We start from the raw sequence: 19,828 nt of genomic DNA on the forward strand, positions 1-19,828 counted from the left end.
TCCCGTGACTATAAACTGAAAATAAAACTTGCACTTAGTGTTTAAATTTAATGTCTCCATTTTTGTCTTAACAATTACAATCTCGGGTACATGTAAATCAATTGAAGATAATTTGTTTATAATAATTAAGAAGATAAACACAAGTAACTCGACAATTAACAGTCGATCGGACAACCGTCGGTCTATCGGCTCGTTCAAAATTAGACTTGACTAGTTCAAAATAAGTTCCATCACTTAGAACCAAACACCGAAGTCGAGGACATTTCAAACGAATCGCATCAACCGCTTTGCTTGATCGATCTGAAAACCTAAGCGTCTCCGCGTCCCAACGGGCCTCGTACCTTTCCAGATTAGGACAGTTATTAGCGATCCCGTCGATCAGTGAATCAATGTGGACCTTTGATTGTACTTTTTGACAACAACCTTCGGGCATTCCCATGACCAGAATCCTGGAGAAAACGAAACAGAAAAAAGGTAGCAAAGTAAATCATCAGCTGAACGAAAAATTAAAAGAAAATTTCAACAATAAATTAATACTTTATGTTCTTGATTAAAGGAGTGACCGTTGTCCAGAACTGTTCAGTTAGATGAGGAATCCCAGATAATTGGAGTCCACGTAAATATTGACCTTGAATCTTAAGGAACTGAAGTAATATCTCTTCCGATAAATTGGTATTTCCATCAACATCGAATGCGATCAAATTTTTAGTTGTTCCTCTTTCCATCATTTGACCTAAAACAAGGTCATTGAAACCATCTTGTTGTCCAGCGCCCAAATAGCGAAGACCCTGAATTCTGGACAACACATCAATCAAACAATCAGTTGATAATTCACAAGCAGTTATATCCAATTCTTGGAGATTTGTTTTTTCCCATTCAACGGCTTTAACGTGTTCATTTTTCAAACCTAATATCAAATTGACAATTTAGCCAAACAATTAACTCTCATTATGATCAGTACTCTCTTAGATTGATTTACCTGTGTGTTGCATCAGAAGACATTGTAACCTTTTACATCGTTGAAGTAAAAGCTTCAAAACTGATCCGGTAAATTTGGTACAAAAATTAAGAGAAAGACACTCCAATTGAATACAATTGGAACTGAAAGCTTCAACGTGAGAATCATCAACGAAATTGATTCCATACAAATTGACAATTCGTAAATTGGGTACAGCGCTTTTCAATTTGTGGATGTTGATCACTTCGTAAATTTCCTCTTCCTCCTCTTCAACTGCCTTCTCGTAAGTACCAATCAAGTGTAACACTTCAAGTCCATTGATGAAATTGTAAATCTTTCTCATAAAACCCTCCATGAAAATGACCTCCGACAAACAGATACACATTGTCTTCAATTTAGTTGGAAATGAGTGAAGATCATTGAAATCATGCAATTGCATAGCAGTTGAAAAATCTAATAACATGTGAGTTAAATTGGGACATTTGTTGGCCAATTCATGGAGAACCGTGTGAGTAATTAACTCCATGGGTAATTCAATGTACTTTAAAGATGGACCTAGAAAAGATTTCAAGAGGAAAACAATTAGAAACTTATTATCATAATCGATAAGATTTGTTTGGCTAATCGAATTGCAGAAAATGCAAGAAGCAAAACTAATCAAAGATCAATTTACATTGGATTTTAACACTTGATTAACACTCAATTAAAAAAGAAAGTTAAGTTTTTCCTTGACAACAATTTACTTTTTCACTCAATTGTTTGAGATTAACAACAAGTGAAAATTAAGCTTAATCCTCACAATTAAGATTTAAAACATTGTAAGTATCAATTGAAAATCATGGGAAAAAATTAAAACCTGATTTACCTTAAAAGGATTAACAATTTACTACCTTAATCCCAAGGAATTAGTTTTAGAAAACTTTTATCCTGATTGATTGAACTTCAAATGAAAATATTGCCATTGGGAATCTTGTTGGTAAACAATTGAAAAGTAATTACATTGGTAATTAAAATGGACAATCAACTCTCATTAGTTTGGAAAACAATTACAATAACAATTGACTTAATTATCACGATAATTAAGCAAAAGTTACAAAATAAACAATTGATTCCTGGGAAGTGATTAAGGAGAGAAAAGTAACAAGTTTGATTGGAGAAAATGTAAACAAATCAAGAATATGACCAATTAAGAGATGAAAGAAAGATGATTAAGGACAATTAAAGAAGATAAATTGTTTACCAAATCGAATGGAAATCAAAGCAAGAAGAGCTTCCATTGAGTTTACATGGAGACCAGAGATTTCCGGTCTCAGAGAAACATGAGACCAGAGCCTTGAATCGCACGAAATGATTCGCCATTTTTTACACACTCGACCGATTCGAGCGATTTCCCGATGGGGAAGGTACGAGAAGATCTTCAAGAGCACTTTATCTGGAAGCTTATCAACTGTCTAATTAAGGGATGGAAACAATTAATCCACAAGAGAACAATTAACTTATATGAAACTCTTACCGTTTGATGATGAGCTTGAAGAGTTCCGTTTCTTGTTGCTGATCCCATTTGCTGATTGTTATCCTTAATGTTGAGCAAAGCGGCCGAAGAGACATCTTGTATTCCTGCCCACATTTTGATCAGCTCACAATTAACTAATTCACACAATCACGATTGTCTCACTTGTATTACTTTTCCTTTTGCAAGCGAAAAAGATTAATAAAAATTATTCTATTTATAGTTAATTTCTGTTAACTTGATTGACTTATAAACACCTTAATCGTTTGGGTTAATGGTTAATCACTAATACAAGTTGTTAATTTAATTCTAATTGTATGAATAACAACAGATTTAAACATCTTCTTCGTCTAGTTAATTGTTACAACTGAAAGACGAGAAAGAGAAACTTGTTACCTAAATTTTACTTTTCTTGGCGAGTCTCTCATTCCTCTGAGTCTCTTTACACAATTAAGTGTTTTGAGTTTTCGAAATTTTTCAAATTCTATTATTAGAATTTTCCTCTGATTATTTATCTATCATCTCTTTCTTTTACTGGTTGTGAACTATTTTATGATGATCAAGATGAAGAAAAGAGATGATGGTTAAGGTGGTTGGGAGGTGATTAGAATTTTACATTCGACAAGATTAACAATCTAATTTCTTTCATTCTTTTGGTTTGAGTTGCCCGATGGAAAATCAATTGAGATTTCGTTAATCGTTGTATATTAAGAATTTAATTTTTTTTGTTTCGCTTTTGAATCTGGATTATCAGGGTGATCTTTTTTTAATCTTTTTTTCATATTGGATTTTTGCTGTAGTTGGTCATCTCAGATATTTCCAATGGAGAGAGAGAGAGAGAAAAAAAAACAATGAACGTAACATGATTCCATTTGCTTATGATGATGAATTTTGTTGCTTTGTTTACATAATTTGGTGTGAGTGTGTGTATGTGGTGAGTGTATTTTATGAAATCAACGAAAGAAATGGGAAGATATAAAGTATTTGGCAGAAGGGGAAGAGAGAGATAGAGAGAGAGAGAGGAAGAATATTGGAAGGAAAAAGGAATATAGAATAAAGAAAATAATAATAATGATGATATGAAAATGTGAGATGTGAGTGAGAAAAGAGAGACAAAAATAAATATGGCAATCAGATCAATTGGTTCCAAGAAATTCATTTTCGTACTCCGTTAGCATGTAAGCCAGGTTGTAACGACGTTCGTTATTTGTGTAGAAACTGCGAACATGACTTTCACTTTTATTACCAACTATTTCAGCGATAGCTTTAAAATCTTTGCCGTGTTTTCGAACTCCTTGAACGGCTAATAGAGCTTCCTCATTGGTCCATCGAGCGTTAATTCTTTGGGATGGCTGAGTGGAGAAAAAGTAAAACGAAAAATGATATTGAATAAATTGATTATGATAAGAAGCAAGTGAAGGTTTAAATAGGATGTTAACGGTAATCAATAGAATTGGAACTGGAAAAAGTAGGATAACTTACCGAAACATCAAGTCTCTTTAATGTATGAGCAGAATTAGTTTTGGTTTTGATTTGACTAATATGCGCTTTTAAGTTTTGTACATTTCTTTTTAAATTTACAATTTCATTGCTCAGTGATCTCAGGAAAGCTTCACCCTGATCTGGTGGACCATTAACAATTGTCATCAAATCGTCAATGTTAATTGACATACCACGAGGAGGTTTACGTTTACTTTTCATTAAATTGGGTCGACTTGATCCAGAAGGATCTTGTTTCCTTGTGGTTATATTTTTCATTAGACCAGTTCGTCTCCAGAAAGAATAACATGAACGACATAAGACACCTTTTGAAGTATTGTGAAACTGTCCACTAGCTGTTGTAGCACAATTGGAGCATCTTGTTTTACCATCGGGATTATCTTTAGTATCTCCATTGTTACTAAACTCATTTATTGATTCATTTTCATTGTCGGATAGACCATCTGAACCAGCTTCACTTCCATCTTCTTTCTGAACAATAAACCGGCGAGCTTGTCTGTCCATAAGGCTAGTTCTGCTCCTTGTTTTCTTCCATGAATAATAATATTTAACAAGATTGGCAATCGACTTGTCTGGTAGCTAAAAGATGCGTAAGAAGTTGGATGTTGACATTATTGACAGAAGGAGGGGGGAGAGGAGAGTGAAGAGAATGAGGTTCACCAGTAGAGGAAAGAGAAATAAAAAGCTATTAGACTCGAAAGTTTGGTGAAAATAATGGTGGAAATGAAAATTTACCATTTGTTTAATCTTGTGGAAGTGTTTATCATGGAATTGAAATGCTTGCTCGAATAACACTTTATCTTCAACCGACCAGTCATCAGGCAAGGGAGTAAAATTTGGTAGGTCTGCAAGTGCAGTTTCAAGATTATATTTATGCCAACATAACATACCTAAGGCTTGTTCAATTTTGTAATTATACTTTTCAAGACAAATTTGGATAAACTCGTCAAGCTTTTCAGGAGGAATACCATTAGATGGAGACCAGATAAGGACGGCATGTTCAGGCTCATATTCTGGTGCAGGTTTGGGTAGAACGGTTGAAACCTCTGGAACAACAGCCTGATATTCACTTCCAACCCTCATTGGATTTAACATGAAAGTCTCCATTTTGTGTGGAATTTAATTTAACTGTTCATTAAATTAAAACAACAAAAACAACAACAAAAGAAAAAAATTTTAATATTATTGTTTAGATGAACATTTGGTTGAGAGAAAGAAAATGATAAAATTAAAATGGAGGAAAAGAACAAAATACGAAAATTTGGCTCCATCTGTCGGCCGTTTCACGGGCTAAATTCTAAACTTCAAAAGCGCGTAAAATAAACTCAATGAGCAAAAATTCAGGAAAAAATCATTTTTAGAATAGAAATTCAAAGCTCAGTGTCAAGTGGAGTGTCTCTTATGGAATTGGGAAAATAAGATGTTTTGAATGAACCAATTAAATGAATTGGGTTGTTTCTATTTAGCTGGGAATTTGGTCCTTCCAATTGTAACATTTAATCAAATACTTGACACTCTAATCATTTGATTGATTATAATTTATTTATTAATTATGATTTTCACCTTTATCTTTAATTGTTAAATCCTTCATAGTAAACTTAGCTAAGTTTCTATCATTTATAAATTTGTAAGTGATTAAAGAGAATTTAATACAATCAAATAATTTATCAATTTACTCTTTTATTCATTATAATCGATTTTGAGAAGTTACATTTCGGTATAAGTGTAATGACAAATGTTCATTTGTTTTGGTAGGTAATCTTCTTGTTAGGATCATAAGGTGGTCGTAGATCAGGTTGTGGCTTCGAGAGCTCATCAAGTTCCGCTTGCTCTTTAGGACTCAAAGTAGTTGAAGGTGTACTGGGTGCGGAAGTACCTAAGCCAGTACCTGGAACATATTGGTATTCTCGACGAATTCGATGATCAGAAGAACCTGCACTTTTTCCAATCAACATGGAAACAGTTACAATCACCATGACGAAGATGAAACTTGAAAATTGGAAAACTTTCATTATTAGATTTTCTTTAACTCGATAACAATTAAATTAATAGATAACAATTCACTATTTTCTTCTTATATCACTGATAAATTTAAACTGATAATTTAACAGTGGAAAATTCACTTTTTATACTAAACTTTTCTGGTAAATGATCAAACATTTATCCAAGTGCAAATAAAGTTGATTTCCGTGAGTGAGTGTTTCCGTATCCTAAATTAATTAAACGTACCTCTATTCTAATGAGATAATATCTGAAATAACACCAATATTTAATCATTTGCAGGTAACAAATTAATTGAACAGTAGGTGCATCTTTGTAGGGCATTTATATAGTGACTTTCCCTATTCTCGAAATCTTTATATGAAGATTATGATATGGTTTGGTAAACTAACTACAGTAAAAACAATACATCAACCATAATAATCAATGGATAATTTTTTTCTTCGCTATCAAATTAATATAATCATAATTATCCAACATTCCGGGAGTAAAGGTTAACCAAAAGGCTTCTAGTAATTTAATACCAAAGGAGTATGATGACCAGTAGTGGACAAACACAATAGGAGTGAGAAAATTTTTCCAAAAACTAATCTTAAATTATTATATTCTCATAATAATAAAGAGATGATGATGATTAAGGAGAGAGAGAGAGAGAGAGAGAGAGAGCAATCAACCAGCCGAAAGGTAAACAAGTAATTCAGTTAAATTGCAAATGTTTCTATGAGTAAATCAATCGAAAAAGTTAATCAAGTTAAACTTAATTCTGTTATCAATTAAAAGGATATCCGATTAGACGGAAACACAATAAGTTGATTGTTAACCATTGGCTTTGAAATTATTAAGTAAATCCTGTGGATATTAAGATAATAACAGGAGAAAAAAAGTGGTAAAGGGTCAAAACAGCAAAGAGCAAAATAGCAAAATTTAAATCGATTAGATTGATAAACTATATCGAACAATTTATAATAATAACAAATTAGCGGCTGAGTCGAAATTCATGTTACTGATTAATGTAATTAATTAACGTAATATTTGGTTTGTTTTGTTTTGTTAGATTAGGTTAGGTTAGGTGTCACTCGTAAACGGGTCTATTAATGAAAAAAAGGCCCGGAGGGCCTAAGACAATCAAACCAAATTTGACACTTATCACATGCCTGATCTAATCCAAGTCATATTTTTCTGTTCTCTGACTCAATGCAGATAAAAATTTGAGTTTCAATGAAAATCGTATATCACATCTAATAACTAAATTTTGCTATTTTGCCCTTTGCTTATTTGACTTTGCTGTTTTGTCTTTTGCTTTTTTGCTTTTTGCTGTTCTGACCCCAAATCATTTGATAGCGAAGAAAAAAATTATCCATTGATTATTATGGTTGATGTATTGTTTTTACTGTAGTTAGTTTACCAAACCATATCATAATCTTCATATAAAGATTTCGAGAATAGGAAAGTCACTATATAAATGCCTACAAAGATGCACTACTGTTCAATTAATTTGTTACCTGCAAATGATTAAATATTGGTGTTATTTCAGATATTATCTCATTAGAATAGAGGTACGTTTAATTAATTTAGGATACGGAAACACTCACTCACGGAAATCAACTTTATTTGCACTTGGATAAATGTTTGATCATTTACCAGAAAAGTTTAGTATAAAAAGTGAATTTTCCACTGTTAAATTATCAGTTTAAATTTATCAGTGATATAAGAAGAAAATAGTGAATTGTTATCTATTAATTTAATTGTTATCGAGTTAAAGAAAATCTAATAATGAAAGTTTTCCAATTTTCAAGTTTCATCTTCGTCATGGTGATTGTAACTGTTTCCATGTTGATTGGAAAAAGTGCAGGTTCTTCTGATCATCGAATTCGTCGAGAATACCAATATGTTCCAGGTACTGGCTTAGGTACTTCCGCACCCAGTACACCTTCAACTACTTTGAGTCCTAAAGAGCAAGCGGAACTTGATGAGCTCGAAGCCACAACCTGATCTACGACCACCTTATGATCCTAACAAGAAGATTACCTACCAAAACAAATGAACATTTGTCATTACACTTATACCGAAATGTAACTTCTCAAAATCGATTATAATGAATAAAAGAGTAAATTGATAAATTATTTGATTGTATTAAATTCTCTTTAATCACTTACAAATTTATAAATGATAGAAACTTAGCTAAGTTTACTATGAAGGATTTAACAATTAAAGATAAAAGGTGAAAAAAAGGCGGACTAAATACGGTAACAATAACAAACGGGAAAACCTAACAATCAACAAAACAAAACAAATGATTCATTTGCAATGAAAGAAAATTTGTTCTTATTGATGAGATAAAGTCAAAATAATTTATTTTTCACCATCAGATGACAATGGATGAGAAAAATTCGAAAAACAATCAGACAATTTTAAGCTGATTCTCAATTTCAAGTCGATGTTTTAACTCGATGGTCGTCATTTGCCTCCATCTGTTGAACAATTTACGAAACAGTTCAAAATTTAAAATTCTTTTTTTCAAGGTATACGAGCTTTTGACTCGTGATTAAAAAGAGCTAAAACTTTTAGAAACTTTTAATTTAGCCCAGAAGAAGAGCCAAAAGATGAACGTAAATATCAAAACCAAAATATCTGAGATATTATATCTCCGCCTTCGCCAATCAGAAACAGAAAACAACATTACAATTTAGAGTATCTAGAGACCTCAACTTAACTCTATGACATTTCACCAAGTTTCCAGTAAGGTTTTCTTGAATTACTTTTTTTCGTTTTTGAGTATTTAGACCTCAGACTCGAGTTTGGCCGATAATCAATTGAAACACCATAACTCCATCTGTCGGCCGTTTCACGGGCGAAATTCGAAACTTCAAAAGCGCGTAAAATAAACTCAATCAGTCAAAATTCGCGAAAAAAATTCTTTTTTCATTAGTGATCGCAAGTTTATAATTTTTTAGAATAAAATCAGAAGAAAAAGTTCATTTTTGTTGGAAAGGAATAAATCGATTACGGTTGAATAATACTTGAACATTATCTTGATCATCAATTGGAGCGTTGAAATGTTAATTTCCAATATCCTCTTGAAACAGAATTTTCAATGTTTTTGTCAGTTGTACGTGATTTAAGGGAAATAAATACAATCAAATAATTTATCAATTGTCTTTTTTATTTTTATAATCGATTTTGCGAAATTACAATTAATGACAAATGTTCATTTGTTTTGATAGGTAACAATGTTTAATAACGATCTATTCATTTACGAAGTAGATCTGCTGAACTACCGTAAACTACGGATGCCGACTTAAGTTGTTGGAGTTGGAGGTAGAGTTGTAACTTCATCTTTGACAATACAACCAACCTCCTTAGTACCAGTACCAGTTTCCAAACACTTTCTAGCCCCTTCAATATACGCGTTCGGAACTGGACCTTCTCCATCAGATGTTAGAGTAGGCATCGTTGGTGAAGCAGTTGGAGTTAAGTCCTTTAAAAATGTAACTGGGTTTTCACGACGACTTCGACTGTTATTAATAGATTATCTTTCACGGTATAACAATCAAATACAAAGATAACAATTTACTAGAGATGACAATGAATTGAACTGATAATTCAACGTTTGAAAGTTCACTTTTTATACTCAAAATTTCTGGTAACTGATCAAATATCCACCATGCATTGAATAATTTTATCAAACTAAACAAGTTAATTTTTAATTAACAATTCATTTGTATTTGTTTAAATGTTACAGCAATTGGTTAAAAAGGGGCCATGTAATCAACATGAGTTAATTGTTTTTCTATTAGTTTATTGGTAAATGTCAACTTACAGCATTTGTGACTCACACAGCATTTTTCAGTGGCTTTCACCGAGTTTTCATTTGGTTTAATCAATCCGATAGATCGCACATTTTTCATGATGAGTTTTCATTGACTTTCGTAAGTTCGATATGGATTTGGATTTGGATTTTCCATAGAAGTGGAGTGAGTGTTTTCACCGAGGGATGTTCAGGTTTACTTTATGAAATAGATGCTCAAGATACTTAATGGTCTGAAAATGCGATAATTTCCAATTCAAAGGTTTATATTGGTCAACCAGATCTTAATCGTATCATTGTTTTCCATACGCAACAATTAAACGTTGTCCATGTTATTGGAACTGACCCAAGACCTAATCATCTTTGGCTGGTTCGAGGAGAAGTTGAAGATCGCATTTGGATTCTTAATTCTGGAACAGGTAAAAATGATTATTATTTGACGTTTATATCGATATTTGATTTTCTATTTGGTTTTTATTCAGACGATTTAATCGGAGGTAAAATTATTAATTCTGAACCTGAAAACTTTGGCTGGGATTCAATCTCTCGAGATCAACAACGACACAATAGGAAAACTGTCTAAATAATCCGAATAACCCAATCAGGCCGAAATCATAATGTTATCCATCTTCAACCGATTGATGGTCATTTTGATTTATAATCTTTTCAACCAATTCTTGGTCAACATATTCCACAATTCATCAAGTACTAGTCCAGTATCAACAACAATTATTGTCCAAAAAGTAACATCAAGTGGTAAGTTTCGCAATTAATCGATGATTAATTATTTCGACTAATCAATTAACTTTATTATTTCATTATTTTCTCCAATCAGGTCTAGAGTTTCTCTACGTTCGAACTACTCTTTCAATCGTAAATTGCGATTTCGTTTGGAAGAATGGAAACTATGACGCTCTTCTAGCATCAGGAACAATTAATCGTGAAGATTTACTCTATTTATCTCTAATTGATGAAAGATTTGAATTAATCAGTGGCATCGGTCGTCCTTCTAAAGGGTAATTAAACTAATCGAAATGAACTATTCAATTTTTTGATACTTTCTATGACATTATTGGTCTAACAATATTTTCTAAAAACTTTACTCTTAATTGTTAACAATTTAGATCACATAGATCAATGGCCGTTTCCAGAATATCATCAATCGGAGCAATAACATCATCGGAAAGTGTATTTGTCGTCGATCTAAATAGTAACATGGTCCAATGTGAGACTCAAGAACATCGTCAAGAACCATCGGTTATATTGTGGACTTAAAAGTCACAATTAACAAACGTCCAAAAATTTTAATTTCTCAATTAGTAAACAATTTATTAACCAATTGCGGTATAACCCTGACGAGGAAAAGTGATTAACAATAACAGTGGTATAAGGTTAGGATTGAAATCTCCTGAAATGAATGATAATCAAGTTTTACAAAACAATTAATCATCTGAGTAACTTTGATACTTTCTAATCGTTCATTGAACATATAATAAGTTTTTAATTTAATTTAATCACAATCACAATGATAATAATATTAATTTAGTAATAACTGATTCCAATATTTAAAATTGTGATTCAGCAATCAAATTGTGGTCAATGTTTTTAGTTTAATTGCTTTACATCTTAAGGATGATCAATCAATTGATTGGGGAACATTAAAATTGTATATTTTTAATTCAATCTGAACAGGTAACAAATGTGAGTAAGACAATTTAAAATTAATCATGTTAATCACCAACAAATAGTTAATGTTGATGATCAAACATTTATCCAAATGCAAATAAAGGTAATTTCCGTTAGTAAGTGTTTCCGTATCCTAAATTAATTAAACGTACCTCTATTCTAATAAGATAATATTTGAAATAACACCAATATTTACTCATTTGCAGGTAACAAATTAATTGAACAGTAATTGCATCCTTTTAGGATTTATCCAGCGACTAATTTGTGTTTGATACTGTAAGTTCTGAAGTTTTTCATTAATATATTGAACAATTAGTACTAAGATCGATGGTATTATTTTCACCTCTTGTTCAAACTAAAAGCCTAACTAAATGGAAAAGGTAAGCAAATAAACCAATCAACTAACAATTCAATTGATTAATTTTCTTTACGAATGAAGCTCAGAGCTTCAAGCTCTGTCGTCTAAACTCTAACCATTCTATTCTTAGGTCTATCAGTCTCTCATGGAAATTTTTTTATTCTAATTACCCTTTAGAAGGGATGCCACCGATGCCACTGATTAATTCAAATCTTTCATCAATTAGAGATAAATAGAGTAAATCTTCACGATTAATTGTTCCTGATGCTAGAAGAGCGTCATAGTTTCCATTCTTCCAAACGAAATCGCAATTTACGATTGAAAGAGTAGTTCGAACATCGTAGAGAAACTCTAGACCTGATTGGAGAAAATAATGAAATAATAAAGTTAATTGATTAGTTGAAAGAATCAATCATCGATTAATTGCGAAACTTACCACTTGATGTTACTTTTTGGACAATAATTGTTGTTGATACTGGACTAGTACTTGATGAATTGTGGAATATGTTGACCAAGAATTGATGATTTGGTGATATAAATGGTTCCAAATCTGGCCACATTGCCTGTGGTTAGGTTAAGTCTGAGTCTAGGACAAGCTTAACTACCTTCTCAAGTCGGCGTCCGTAGTTTATGGTAGTTCAGCAGATCTACTTCGTAAATGAATAGATCGTTATTAAGCCTTGTTCAATTCATGATTGAAAATGAAGAAGCAAACTGATAAATCATTCCTATGTAAACTGATAATCTAACTTTTGAAAGTTCGCCTTTCATACCCAAAATTTCTGGTAAATGATAAAATAACCAACATGAATTGAGTGAATTTTATGAAACTGAGCAAGCCAATTGTCAAACAAAAACATCAAATGATTATTTATATTTGTTCAAATGTTACAACAATTAACTTAATAGGGAACCATAAAATCAACTTTAGTTAACTGTTTCGCTGTTAATTTCTTGGTAAATGTCAACTTTATAGTGTTTTGAGTTTAAATTTGGTGACAAGGAAAAGGCACTTACAAAAACCCTGTAACCGAAATTGATACAGCCTATTAACATCATCTGATTGGATACCTTTGAGTTCATAATTAATTACCAAATTAATTTTGATCTAATCTCTCAAGAGTCTATCGGAGGCTAAAAAATTCGTCGGATCGACTCTTAACAGAATCTTTTCTTGTTCTCTAAAAGTTTAGAAATGATCACGAAACAGTTTAGCTTTAAATCGGAAAATGTCCAATTTATGATCAACTTCCGTATCTCGAGCATCCACTAGGTAATCAATGATCATTGCAAGCTCTCCAGCTGATAAATAATTCTTCCTGCTGGACCTTTTGTCATTTTCTTGGTTCAATAGCTCTAAAACTTTGTGATGAAACTGAAAAAAGTTCTATTTCATACTCAACATTTCAAGTAATTGATCAAATATTTATTCAAGTTCAAATAGAGTTTATTTCCGTCAAATAGTAGTTCCGTATCCTTAAACATGTGTGAAAATTATTATGACGTGTTGATAGAAAACAATATTTGGTCATTCGCAGGTAGCTCATACCATGAGTCTCCTGAGTAAACAGAAATATGTACCATCGATGCTAATTATCACAGTTTTATGTAATAAAGAATTGAAATTATTGAAATTTATTTACAGAATTGGATAAATTATAATCATGTTAACTGTAAATTATCAGCAAATAAAATTCAGTTTGATTGTTATATGAATGAAAGGATAAATTTCAATCAAAGTGCAATTCGTAGTATTTGATTACTGTTGATGTAGATAGTGAATATTGACTAATAGATCAACGTGATTTTAGATCAATTAAATGCTACAAAAATAAATGCTCATATTTTTAAAGAGATTCAATCATCAGGTAATAATTTAGCTCCATTGATACCACGAACGGATACTTTTTTTGCCCTAACCAATCGACCGTTACCTGGTTTACAGGTGAAATACTGTTTACCCTGAAATTTTGATTACAAATAATTGAAACCATAATGAGTGAGTATTAGAGCTTGATGATAATTAATTGTTACTATTGAATTGAAACTAAATTGATACAAATAAAAAAGACCACAAGTACTTGAATTGTGTTTCAATTGATTGGAAACTCATCATGATTACTATTGTTGATATAAGGTAAAATTAAAATAATAAATTTATTTATTTTGATATGGAATAAATAGTTGATCATTTAATTTAAAAGTCCAGCAAAAATTAAATCAAATTGATTCTTTCAACAATTCATAGTTAAATTTGAAAATTACTCTATGGAAAACTTTAAAGTTACTGTAAATTTAAATTCTGTAACCATACAAACACAGAGATCAATGGTTAGATTAGATTGGTGATCGATTAGAAAATCAAATTGATCAAATACTAGCCGGATACAATTTGTTCATCCAAATTTGAAAGACAATTGTTGAGCTGCAATCGTTTACAATTTGATGAATCAACTGAAGATGAGGTGAAAGATTAAGTTGATTTTAGGGTAAAGTTCATTCATGTAAACGTAATGTGGACTTGGATTTTTTTCTTGGGAAGTTTTTTTTTCCTCCAAACAATAAGTTGCACTAATGTTGATAGTAATTTTTGTTTACAATTAAGGATTTAACAATTAAAGGTGAAAAAGGGCAAAGATTTCATTGTTACATTTAATAAAATTTAACTTTTCTCTAAATGATGTTAATAACTAGGTAACCAGAAGTTGAGTCATTGAAGTGCTCATCAAAATCACCTGAACACAAAACAAATTGAACTAAACAATCAAAATACAACAAATGCAAAACAAATTAATGAAAGTTAGGTTCTTATGGATGTGCTAAAGTCGAAATAGTTTTTTTTCACCATCAGATGGCGACAATGGATGAGAAAAATTCGAAAAACAATCAGACAATTTTAAGCTGATTCTCAATTTCAAGTCGATGTTTTAACTCAATGATCGTCATTTGCCTCCATCTGTTGAACAATTTACGAAACAATTTAAAATTCTTTTTCGTCAGGTATACGAGCTTTTGACTCGTGATTAAAAAGAGCTAAAACTTTTAGAAACTTTTAATTTAGCCTAAAAACAAAGCCAAAGGATGGAAATAAATATCAATACCAAAATATCTCCGCCTTCGCCATTCAGAAACAGAAAAATAACATTACAATTTAGATTAACCAGAGACCTCAACTTATCTCATTTTACAGGACATTTCACCGAGTTTCCAATGAGGTTTTCTGGGAAAACTTTTTTTCACTTTTGGGTATTTAGACCTCAGACTCGAGTTTGGGCGATAATCAACAAAACACCGTAAGTATTAAATCGTATCTGTTAGTCGATTAAAACTTTCAATGATTGACTTGTTGAATCAATTTCGTTTAATCATAATGATAATTTCCTTAATTAACAGAATAATAATAAAAAAAATACTGACAAAAGTGCAAGAAACAATTTATACAGGGCGTAACAACCAAATATCCGGACTTTTGACGCTTTACCATTTCTAGGCTATTTATTACGTCAGAGTTTTTTCTTCGCGATTCAACAGAAAAAATGTGAAAGTTTTGTTGTGTTCTGATTCAGAACTTTTCCATAAAGCCGTTACCGAGCAGTGGCCTCTTAAAGTCGGAAAAGTGGTACATTTAGATGCAAAACTTTTTTCGAGAAATTTTTTCTGGCCATTTAAAAGTTCTTTAGTATTCAAGACAAAAAATTTCATTTCAATGCACTAGCTGGTCTGGAATCAGTGCCTATTTGTTTTATTCAGTAGCCTAATTGGCCTTATGGTAAACTTGTTAAACGACTAACGATGAAGATTAAATTGGCCTAAATACTAATTTCGGCATCGGGAATTTACTAGGACTCAATTTCAAGACAATCAAAAAAGGCAAATAATATCAAATAATTGTTGTTTTTTTAATTTACAATAAATTTTAATTTCATTCGTTTACGGCCATGGCATCGATGCTAAGTACCAATTTTTTTCTTAATCAGTTTTTTTTATATTTTTACTCTTTTCTTTTTTCTATTGTTTTTTATATATATAGAGCTCGGTAGCGATGGGCGCCGGTGGTCTCACCCCACCAAGGGATGAGAATTCCTCCGATGAGGATAGCCCAATCCCCCCAATTATTGACTCCGATCCAGAGGACACTAGAGATGAAGAAGAAGATGATGATGAGGTAAAAAATTTTTTGCATCCAAACTTTTTGTTACAACTTTTTTAGTTAATTTTTGCTTTTTTTCACTATTATTTGTATTTTTTGCTTCAGGTTGCGAACCAAAATCATGTTTTGAGCCCGGATTGATATTTCCATTCAATTAAAAAGATTAAGGGGTCTTATTTAAAACGAAACCCTGAAACTGATGAAAATAAGTTGACCTGTGGATATTATGTGGATAATAATGATAATCAGAAAAAAAAATCAGAAAGAGAGAGAAAATCGAGGGAGAGAGAGAGACCAATCGAGAGAGAGAGAGAGAGAGAGAGAGAGAGAGAGAGAGAGATTTAGAAAACGAGAAAAATATTATACTTACTTGTTATCACCAATAACTAAAATCGTAGTTAGTTAGAATTGAGGAGCATTCGTACCATGTGTTGAGTCAATGCTTATGATTTTTTGTCCGTATTTGTTTAACATGAAACATTGTGTCTCATTCATTATCGTAAGCATGAATTGATTGTGACCTTTCTCGTATAATAATACTGGGTTATCCGGCAGTTCCTTAAACTGTTCCATCCACATTTCGACGCTCAAAATATCATCAGAATGTTTTTTATATTGCTTAGTAAATAAAAAGATGCTTCGATATTTTGGATGTCATTAGCCGTAACAAGGTGTTTTCTTTCTAATTTAGATTCGAGTGAAGTTCGTATTCGTACGTTTTTTTGTGTCGACCTAAGTTAGATGAATTGATGAAAGTCCTTTCACAAATATCACACAAAAACTTAATAGAATCACAATTATCCATGATATAATTTAATCTAATTAAATTTCAAATTTAGAAACAACTAAAAACATTTAATTAAAGCAAAATATAAAAGGTGAATAGGAATTTATTGGTAACATCCTGATGGATGCAATGAGTTAACATTTAAGCTACAGGGTATGTACTGTAGCTCCTCCTGTGGAGGAAAGTTGTTCCAGACAACTTCAGGGAGGGAAATTACAATAGATTTGATTTACTAATTATTAGGTAAAAACAAAAGAAAATTTATAAATTATATTAATTGACTGGTGGTTAGTTTGATTGTCCAAAGGTCCACTTTGATGATTGTAAATAAGTACCAAGGGTTGAGGTGGAAGTGGAGATGAGGTCCAAATAAGTTTAACTCATTAGGTATGATACAAAGAAATGGAGAAAATAAAATTAGAATTTAAATCTTTTAAAATGTGAAAGCAATTATTTTGATTATAAATGTGAGGTAATTTTAATCAATTTGTTTAACTGTATTTAAAGTATAAAGTTTAAAGTATAAAGTTTAAAGTATAAAGTTTAAAGTATAAAGTTTAAAGTATAAAGTTTAAAGTATAAAGTTTAAAGTATGAGTTAGAGAAAAGAAAGTTGTATCAAATTACCAACAAAACTTACCAAGAGAACAGAAATGGTTGAAGTTATTACGACGCAACAAGAGTCTCAGTTTTAAGAGTAACAAAAAACAACTGAAGTAACTGTTGAACTATCGTGATTTCGGTACCAACTTGATCCGTGTGACAAGATAAACAATAATAACATGAAATTAAATTTTAAATTCACAGGTAAAGTTAATTAAATTAAAGTTTATCAGGAGCGATAAAAAATTTTCATATTTTTTAGGAAATACTATTGATTAATTCTGCCATCTATTGGAATAAATCATAATCATGGAGATTTAAAGATGCGGTCAGAATTGCGGCTTACGTAATACGTAACAAAAACTATACATGTGATGAGAACCATCATCTGAATCTATTCTGAAAATTCGGTAAAGATTGGACCAAAATTACGATCGCTATCGTTCCACGAAATTTTGACTTTTCTTCGCTCAGACAAATATCAAACATTCCGGGAGTAAAGGTTAACCAAAAGGCTTCTAGTAATTTAATACCAAAGGAGTATGATGACCAGTAGTGGACAAACACAATAGGAGTGAGAAAATTTTTCCAAAAACTAATCTTAAATTATTATATTCTCATAATAATAAAGAGATGATGATGATTAAGGAGAGAGAGAGCAATCAACCAGCCGAAAGGTAAACAAGTAATTCAGTTAAATTGCAAATGTTTCTATGAGTAAATCAATCGAAAAAGTTAATCAAGTTAAACTTAATTCTGTTATCAATTAAAAGGATATCCGATTAGACGGAAAAACAAAAAGTTGATTGTTAACCATTGGCTTTGAAATGATTAAGTAAATCCTGTGGATATTAAGATAATAACAGGAGAAAAAAAGTTTTCCAACTAATCATTTACAATTAGAATCATAATATATATTGTTAATCAGTTAACAATACATGTTAATCATAAAGATCCAATGAAGAAAAAAATACTATTAGGGTGTTCAAACATGACCGGGTCTCAGTTAATTTCTATCATCCCAGAAATTATATTTTTATTTCAAATTGATCAGCAACTAATTCTCATTGGAAAATTCAGATAAAACGATAATCCAAGATGGCGTCCAATTTTGGCGCTATTTTATATAAAATAGGTCAGATTTTCGTTTATCTCGATTTCAATCTGAAAAATATTCAAAAATTTCTGTTCGAAATTGAAAATTTTTTCTTCTATGCTATTCTCAACTCCATGAGAGTCTCATGTAAAAAAATCTGGTTCGAATCTCAACCGGATGAAATTTTATAACAATTTTAATCGAAAGGGGGAAGAGTTTTAATCAGATTGAAATCATGCTTTTTGTTGAACCCATGTTAAATTTCCATAGAGAAAAAGGGTAAAAATTGACCTTTTTTTGGTCTCAAAATTGATCGCCAAAACGGATTTTGTTCAAACTTCATTTTCTTGATAAGTAAGTGAGCTGATTCGTTTGCAATAGAAATTAAGTTTCCGAAGTGACCGCAATCGATTGAGACCCGGCCATGTTTGAACACCCTAATAATTGATTACAATCAAATTTAATTTTGATTCTCACTGTTTAAGATGGTGAAAGGTTCACATGCTGTGCCATAGGTTATTATACAATACCTAATAACTGAATCTCAGTTTTTTGCTTCATGTTGATTAAATCACTCACACCAAAGGCAATTACTAAACCAAATAATCATCCATTTATGCTCATCGGATCTTGTCATCATCATTATTATCATCATTATCATCATCAGTCAACCTTCATTTACAAAACAATTGCTCAACAATACCAACATTTAGCTGTCGTTGGTAAATTTTCACAATGTCAACATCCAATCCATTGTCTTGTAACTTACAATTTAAGTTTTTTTGTCTCAACTTTTATATATAAATTCAACTCTTTTGCCTCCCTCATCATCATCTTCATCATCCCTCTATTCATCATCGTGACCCTTTTTTACAGTTTAGATAAACAAAATGTTATAAATATGTAAGGTCAACAACAGTGTAAAGATTCAAGATTTACCATGATATCATCAAAATGTCAAGTCAAGCAAAAGGAGATTCAGCTCCATCTGTCGGCCGTTTCACGGGCGAAATTCGAAACTTCAAAAGCGCGTAAAATAAACTCAATCAGTCAAAATTCGCGAAAAAAATTCTTTTTTCATTAGTGATCGCAAGTTTATAATTTTTTAGAATAAAATCAGAAGAAAAAGTTCATTTTTGTTGGAAAGGAATAAATCGATTACGGTTGAATAATACTTGAACATTATCTTGATCATCAATTTTGGGAGCGTTGAAATGTTAATTTCCAATATCCTCTTGAAACAGAATTTTCAATGTTTTTGTCAGTTGTACGTGATTTAAGGGAAATAAATACAATCAAACTATTTATCAATTGTCTTTTTTATTTTTTATAATCGATTTTGCGAAATTACAATTAATGACAAATGTTCATT

The 19,828-nt window shown here is 31.4% G+C and overlaps 3 protein-coding genes across 3 annotated transcripts; 1 reads left to right on the top strand and 2 right to left on the bottom strand.

Annotated features, from left to right (window-relative positions):
• Positions 1 to 28: 28 nt before the first annotated feature.
• LOC128390466 (F-box/LRR-repeat protein 7-like) lies at positions 29 to 2,845 on the bottom strand. Its single transcript, XM_053350187.1, has 5 exons — positions 2,472 to 2,845; positions 2,199 to 2,409; positions 980 to 1,513; positions 538 to 907; positions 29 to 449 (listed from the first exon to the last, which is right to left on the bottom strand). Exons 1-5 carry the CDS (start codon positions 2,583 to 2,585, stop codon positions 98 to 100), a joined length of 1,581 nt encoding a protein of 526 aa, XP_053206162.1. The 5' UTR covers positions 2,586 to 2,845; the 3' UTR covers positions 29 to 97.
• Positions 2,846 to 3,165: 320 nt separating this feature from the next.
• On the bottom strand, positions 3,166 to 5,195 carry LOC128390472 (REST corepressor 3-like). The gene is made up of 3 exons (XM_053350200.1): positions 4,704 to 5,195; positions 3,951 to 4,547; positions 3,166 to 3,820 (listed from the first exon to the last, which is right to left on the bottom strand). The coding sequence occupies exons 1-3, from the start codon at positions 5,073 to 5,075 to the stop codon at positions 3,605 to 3,607; spliced, it is 1,185 nt and encodes a 394-aa protein (XP_053206175.1). The 5' UTR covers positions 5,076 to 5,195; the 3' UTR covers positions 3,166 to 3,604.
• A 4,794-nt stretch (positions 5,196 to 9,989) lies between these two features.
• LOC128390035 (uncharacterized) lies at positions 9,990 to 11,227 on the top strand. The gene is made up of 4 exons (XM_053349709.1): positions 9,990 to 10,196; positions 10,260 to 10,533; positions 10,613 to 10,793; positions 10,902 to 11,227. Exons 2-4 carry the CDS (start codon positions 10,395 to 10,397, stop codon positions 11,050 to 11,052), a joined length of 471 nt encoding a protein of 156 aa, XP_053205684.1. The 5' UTR covers positions 9,990 to 10,196; positions 10,260 to 10,394; the 3' UTR covers positions 11,053 to 11,227.
• The last annotated feature ends 8,601 nt before the right edge of the window (positions 11,228 to 19,828 follow it).

The sequence above is a fragment of the Panonychus citri genome, unplaced genomic scaffold, assembly GCF_014898815.1.
Source record: "Panonychus citri isolate SS breed McGregor unplaced genomic scaffold, ASM1489881v1 Contig00011, whole genome shotgun sequence".
Lineage (NCBI taxonomy): Eukaryota > Metazoa > Arthropoda > Arachnida > Trombidiformes > Tetranychidae > Panonychus > Panonychus citri.